Consider the following 7,236-nt stretch of genomic DNA (forward strand, 5'->3'; position numbering starts at 1 on the left):
GGGCGGCCTGAGGGCTCCGCCTGCCCCAGTCACGGCCCCGGGAGCCTGTCGGGTGCACGCTGAGCCAGCTGTGCCCTGTGGGAGCCATCGGAGCGCGGCCTCTGCCCTCAGCCCCGCCATGGCAGCCTGGCGCCGGGCGTTTCTTCCGTCCTTTCACCGCTTTTATACTCACGGCAGCGAAACGAGCGCGCAGGGATTAGTGCGGTGGAATGTTGTGCTTAGCGGGGGAGGATCCTGCGGCCTTTGCCCTAAAGACACATCAATTCATCTTTATCCCGTGCCGGCATGACATAATCCTGCTTTTCTGTCGGTATAAAGCGCTATTAACGTTTCATGGGATGTGCTGAAGTGTGTGGGGGTTTTGCTTTTACAGGGTGGAAAAATACAGACCCGTGAAACTATGTGAAATAGTTGGAAATGAAGATACAGTGAGCAGGCTGGAGGTGTGTAGCTGTCTTATTTTTTTTAGGGGTTAGCTCAAAAACCAATTCTGCATAGATCTGCAGAACAATAAAAGCACTTTTGTATTTTTACCTCCATACTTAAGTATGTGGAAAAAACCTTTCTGACATACTTGGGGAAATTACTTATTTTAGGACATGTTTGAGTAGTTTTCTAAGGAAATAATGGTTTCTAGAATTGGGATGTTTAAATCAGCCTTGTTTTGATACAATTTAGGAAATTCATAGCTGTTAGAATAATATTGTTACAAGGAATAATAAATTACACAACAACAGAAAGAAAGGTAATTGTAACATTTTTTTCAGGAAGAAAAATATTTTTCTTGACAAATTGGTTTGGGAGCACAATATTTGCTAATAGAAAGTCTATGTTAGTAAACACACACCAGGTGCAAAGGAAGGGCAGGAGGACTAAAGACCTGTGGGATTAAGTGCTTTGAAGTTTTTCATGTTATTCTAGGGAATGACTTCTAACAGTTCAATATTAAAAAAAAACAAACCAAACCACAAAAGCAACAAGGTTCAAAAAAACAAAAGCAGGAGGGAAGAAAAGATTGCAGCTCTGTTTCTCATGATTAAAACAATTGGAAGCTATTTGTTCCCACTACTTTATGTAATTTTTAAAATGTATATTCTTTCTTAGGTCTTTGCAAAAGAGGGGAACGTACCAAATATTATAATTGCTGTAAGTATGGCTGTGTTGCACTGTATTTCACTGTTGCTTCTGGCTTCTGAAATGTAGTTTTCATGACCAGGAAGCGTTGTAGAGAGTACAGTGTAGAAAATGACATTAAATTTACCAGCAGTTGTTGCTTTCTGCATCTTTAGGGTCCCCCAGGAACAGGTAAAACCACCAGTATCCTCTGCTTGGCTCGTGCTCTGCTTGGTCCTGCCTTGAAGGATGCTGTTTTGGAGCTGAATGCCTCAAATGACAGGTGAGAATGAATAAAGCTTAGCAAATCTATATGAAGCATCAAATACCCTTTTTTATTTTTAATTCAACTCAGGCTTAATGCTGTAATGAAGCCTCTAAGACTAATTTTAAGTACAAACTACTTTATTTTTTCCAACTAAAAGTTAGGCAATCTTTACTGTACACCTATCAGCATAGATATTATCACTTGATAGATAATTTCAGGCACAAAAATAGCACCAGGTAGAGTGTAGAATCCATAATGGTACTTTTTCTTTTCATTTATTTTTAAGAGTTAAGCTTCCTGTATTCATGAAGATCCTCCTAAGAATGAAAAGTGAACAAGTTGTTTATAATGGAACTCTTCAATGCTTAAGAATAAAAAAGAGAAGTGATAGAAATTAGCCCATTTTGGGCTAAAAATGAGGAGTATTGCTGTTGAAGTCTGGATCAGCTGGGCAGTCTGGCGCCCAACAGGGTTCCACAGCAGTGATCCTGGCACAGCTGAAGGGGCAGGAACAAACAGCAGGAGAACAGGGAGCTCAGGAGCCACTGGCACTGCTGAATGAAATCTCTCCCCTCATTTCACCCAGCTGCTCATGAATCATTTGTGTTATTGTTCCAGGGGCATTGATGTGGTGAGGAACAAAATCAAAATGTTTGCCCAGCAAAAGGTCACGCTTCCAAAGGGCCGGCATAAAATCATCATCCTTGATGAAGCAGACAGGTATGCTGTGTGAAACCTCTGGCACCTGGCCTGCCTCCAGAGCTGCTCTCCTGGACAGTCTCAGATGTTTCTATCAGGCTGTCCAAAATAATGTGTTGGGAAATAAGTCTGTGTGGAACAGTGTTCTTGGGAGAGCACTCCTCCCAAGCAGATCGTTGCTGAATGTTGAGTGGAACACTTTGTGATTTAGCTGGATATGAACAAGCATCTTCCAGCTGACTGGCTCTTTTCCTTGGAAAAGAGTCTGGCTTATGCAGACAATTTTATTGGGTGAAAAAGGGACATTATCCTCCATCTGTGCATAGGTTGTAGCATTCCTAGCAGTATTCTTCAGAACATTAATGATTTGGTTTTGCAGGTTAGTTTTATAGAGGCCTCAGTGCCTACCTGCATTGCAGGGTGACCTGTCCACACAACTAGAAGAAAGCTGCTCAATTGAACAAGCCAGAATATCAAGTAACTTACAAAGCACTGTTTAATACCACTAAACTCTGAGGCTTGCATAAAAACAGCCTGCACCTGTAAGGCAGTGAAATGCAAAACCTGCCCTGTTTTCTCCCCCAGCATGACAGATGGAGCCCAGCAAGCCCTGAGGAGGACAATGGAGATCTATTCCAAAACAACACGCTTTGCACTGGCCTGCAATGCCTCTGACAAAATCATAGGTAACCTGCTGCTAGCCCCTGGGAGGTTTTGTCACAAATTCTCCTTGCCTTTGGCTAACTTCCAAGGCAGGCTTCAGAAATACCTCAGCCCTGCTCCTTCCAAGAAACCGTGGTGTTTCTGAGCAAGCAAACCACTTGTACATCCAGCTCTTAAATGATGAGTATGTTTGTGTAGCTGGTGGCCCCTCTGGACAGCTGGTTTGGAGGGATAGTGCTCTGCATGACTGCAGAAGCAGATTTCTCCTGCTTTGGGCTTAATCTCCATCCAGCTGCTGCAGTTTAAGATGTCTGGTGTGGTTTTTAATGTGTGTCGAGCCCCTTGTGCTGTCTTGCTTTCTGAAACATCAAAGTTTGCCTACAGGCTAACACACTGCAGACCTTTAGACTGTTCTTGTTCAGTGATGATAAACACACACGTTCAGGAAACCAGGTGAACAGAAGCAGCCAAGTTTCTTACACAGTTTCACATGTCTGGGAAAACTCAAGTGTGACATTTGGGCTCGAGGGAAGGGCTGGAACAACTGCAGAAGCTTAAGGAGCTGCTGTCTTCTGTCTGGAGCTGACATCTTCTTCCTTAAAGGAAGACAAATGAAAAACTGGAGGCTGAGATCCCTCCTTCCAAGCTGGAAGCAAGTGGTATGTCTTTGAGGCGAGGGGGAAGTGCTGGTAACACGTGTGTGTCCTCAGAGCCCATCCAGTCCCGCTGCGCCGTGCTGCGTTACACCAAGCTGACCGACTCCCAGATCCTGGCCAGGCTCCTGACCATTGTTGAGAAAGAGGATGTGCCATACACAGACGATGGGCTGGAAGCCATTATCTTCACAGCCCAAGGAGATATGAGACAGGTAAAAACAAAGACAATGGAACAAAGACTTCTGTTTAAAGAGGAAAAGAAAAAATCTTTGAATTGTGGCTCTCGGGGTTTTATCTTTGGAGGGGTAACGCAAAGGGGATGTGACTGTGGCACAAGGGTAACTAAATGGTTTGGTTTGGTGAGGTTTTAAGGTTGAGCTGCTCTTTAAAAGTGAATTGGTGGGAACTGGATACCAAATTTGTGGAAGGAAACCAACCCTTCACATGTTTATGGTTGCTTAATTGACAACTGCTTATTTGGTGTCGTTTTCTGTAAAGTGAGTTTCATCCCGAGGAGGGGAGTGAGGAGTAGAGAAACAAATGAAAAACAAAACAAATGCAGTCTTGTTTTTTTCTTTCACAGGCATTAAACAACTTACAGTCCACTTATTCTGGATTTGGCTTTATAAACAGTGAAAATGCCGTGCTGCGTTACACCAAGCTGACCGACTCCCAGATCCTGGCCAGGCTCCTGACCATTGTTGAGAAAGAGGATGTGCCATACACAGACGATGGGCTGGAAGCCATTATCTTCACAGCCCAAGGAGATATGAGACAGGTAAAAACAAAGACAATGGAACAAAGACTTCTGTTTAAAGAGGAAAAGAAAAAATCTTTGAACTCTCGGGGTTTTGTCTTTGGAGAGGTAACGCAAAGGGGATGTGACTGTGGCACAAGGGTAACTAAATGGTTTGGTTTGGTGAGGTTTTAAGGTTGAGCTGCTCCTTAAAAGTGAATTGGTGGGAACTGGATACCAAATTTGTGGAAGGAAACCAACCCTTCACATGTTTATGGTTGCTTAATTGACAACTGCTTATTTGGTGTCGTTTTCTGTAAAGTGAGTTTCATCCCGAGGAGGGGAGTGAGGAGTAGAGAAACAAATGAAAAACAAAACAAATGCAGTCTTGTTTTTTCTTTCACAGGCATTAAACAACTTACAGTCCACTTATTCTGGATTTGGCTTTATAAACAGTGAAAATGTCTTTAAGGTTAGTAAGAATGTAAAGAAGTGGGTTTTTTTTTGAAGGTGCTTTATCAGTGTGCGTGTAGCAATCACAGCACTAGGCTCTAAAAAAGTGTCTTTTGGAAAGGGAGAGAGTGCTGGCAAGTTCCTCATGGCATGGCTCAGACTTTGCAGCTTGCCAGCTCTCTCAAAGCCCAGGGATCATGTAACTGCTGGGAAATTTCACAGTGGTATCTCTGAATCTATCACTTGGGTGTCCTCATTCCAGAGTCTGCCGTGGCAGGATTAGTCAGATTATTCAAAATTTAATCTGTATTCTAGAATGTGCTTCCCTCAGTACTGAATTATATAGAAGCTTGGTGAAAATACCAGGCAGGGGTTTAATGCAGCATCTTTTAATATTTTAAAACGTAATATTTCTCGTTGATACAGGTCTGTGATGAGCCTCATCCTCTGCTGGTGAAAGAAATGATACAACACTGTGTAAATGCAAATATTGATGAAGCATACAAGGTTGGTTTTCATGTGTGATGCCTGTATAGACAGGCACTTTCTCTAGACAGAATTTTTGGGTTTTTTTTAAAGAATTTTTTTAAGAATTAAGAGTTGTTTTTTTTTAAGATAAGGGCTATAACGAGCATCTGTACAGACAGGCACTTTCTTTAGACAGAATTTTTGGGGTTTTTTTAAATAATTTTTTTAAGAATTAAGAGTTGGGGTTTTTTAAGATAAGGGCTATAACGAGCAGATGAATTAATGACTTAAATCCTTTTTATGTCAGGGTTTGTTCAGATGAATAAGCCAACAAGGAAAAAAAAAAAGCCAAGTTGCATTGAAATTACTAGCTGAACACTTGAGGTTAAACCATTTGATAAACAGTACATGCAGTTCCAGTAGCTACACACAGCTGTTCCAAAAGGGAATATACTTGTCTCACCTGATAAGGTTTGCAGATAAATCAGGGATGATTTTTGCCTGCAGATTCTTGCCCACCTCTGGCGACTTGGATACTCTCCAGAAGATGTGATTGGCAACATCTTCCGTGTGTGTAAAACCTTTCACATGCCAGAATATCTGAAACTGGAATTTATCAAGGTTAGTACTAACCCCATTCCTGGTGGGGTCCTTTTGGAGAGCAGGATGTGATCCCTGATAGAAGGGCAGCCTCAGGGTTTCCTGTTTATTTGCTATGTTAGCACAACAGAAGTATTTCTTAACTTATTCCTTCTTGCTTTCCTGCTCTGCATCATCAATTTGTAGTAGGAGTGAGTGGTCTTGTCAAGTTCAAAGTCTGACCACCCACAGAATTGCCTCTCAGTGATCAGCCAGAATTAACAGCAAACATGATGCTGGCTGAATTTAGTGTTTGCATCAAAGCCTCAACTAACTCCTTGAGAATTTCCTTCATTGCATGCTTGATCCTAGTCCAACAGAGAGCAAAATACTGAATTATATTAACAGCCAGCTGACAAGTGGTAAATGGGTGTAACAGAACCACTCCTCAGAGTTCAGCCTGCCCTCCAATACAACTTGCTCCTTCCACAGAGGAAGTGGGGACATGCAGGCTTTGATTTAAAAAAAAGAGGGGAAAAAAAAGAAGCATTCTACTTGAGAGGCCTAAAAAGGTCTACATGAGAAGCTGCCCTTAAGTTTGAGTGGCTGAGGCTGCTCTCCTGGCAGTAAGGGGTACATTCTCTCTGGTTGTTGGTCATGCTGCACACAGGCTGGGGGAGAAAAGGGAAGAGCTGACAATGTCCTTGTCCCCAGGAAATTGGGTACACTCACATGAAGATAGCAGAAGGTGTGAACTCACTCCTGCAGATGGCTGGACTGCTGGCCAGGCTGTGCCAGAAGACAGCAGCCCCCGTGGGGAGTTAGGGTGGCACCCAGCTGAAGCCCACGTCCTGCACAGCAGCTCCCCACTTCTGCCTTGGCTTTGCCCCATTGCAGGAAAGTAGCCTGGTCCTCTTGTAAAAATGTTTTGTACTTTTTTTAGCCCAATAAAGCTTTAGAATGTACTTTGGCCCAAGAACTCTTCCCTGTTGTAGAGGCAAGGTAGATGAGGGGACTGTGACAGCCCAGAGCAACAGGGTCTGTGCAGTGCATGTGACAACCACCCGTGTCACTGGCACTGAGACCTCACAGCAGGAGAAACTAAAATCAGATGGTGCTGACGCCTCAAGCCTGGCCAGGAGTGGTGGGCTCACCAGGAGGGAGAAGGTTTTCCACAGATTAAAGAGTTTAATGAAGTTCTAATTAAGGCATGCAGAGCAGTGCCATGCTGGGTGGTGCTTGTGCTGTGGGTAAGGAAGAGGTTTGGACCAAACACACAAGAGAAATCCTACATGTTTCTTAATGATGCTGGCTAGTTTGGATATTTCTTTGTAAAAATTTACCAAATTCTGGGATGCACTTGAGTTCTCTTTTCTGTTTGGGCTCATCATAGAATCATTAAGTCTAGAAAAAAACTTGAAGGTCCTCAAACCCAACCATCAACCCAACACTCCCATGGCCACTAAACCATGTCCTGAAGTACCACATCTACATGTTTATACCCCAAGTATTCCATTGCCAGCTCTTGTTTATATGCAACTGATAAATCAGTATCAAGGGGCTTAAGCTGCTGAGTTCTCTACAGAAACTACCTCCCAGCT

The 7,236-nt window shown here is 43.1% G+C and overlaps 1 protein-coding gene across 1 annotated transcript; it reads left to right on the top strand.

The window, feature by feature from the left end:
• Positions 1-349: 349 nt before the first annotated feature.
• Positions 350-6,460, top strand: RFC2 (replication factor C (activator 1) 2, 40kDa; the record flags this gene model as incomplete). Its single annotated transcript, XM_008946527.1, has 10 exons — positions 350-443; positions 1,105-1,146; positions 1,290-1,396; positions 2,000-2,101; positions 2,666-2,766; positions 3,454-3,611; positions 4,542-4,607; positions 5,015-5,095; positions 5,564-5,677; positions 6,350-6,460. Coding segments are annotated over 10 exons (976 nt in total), but the record flags the coding sequence as incomplete, so codon positions are not given.
• Between the last annotated feature and the right edge of the window lie 776 nt (positions 6,461-7,236).

Source organism: Merops nubicus, unplaced genomic scaffold (genome assembly GCF_000691845.1).
Source record: "Merops nubicus isolate BGI_N331 unplaced genomic scaffold, ASM69184v1 scaffold19578, whole genome shotgun sequence".
NCBI classification, from domain to species: Eukaryota; Metazoa; Chordata; class Aves; order Coraciiformes; family Meropidae; genus Merops; species Merops nubicus.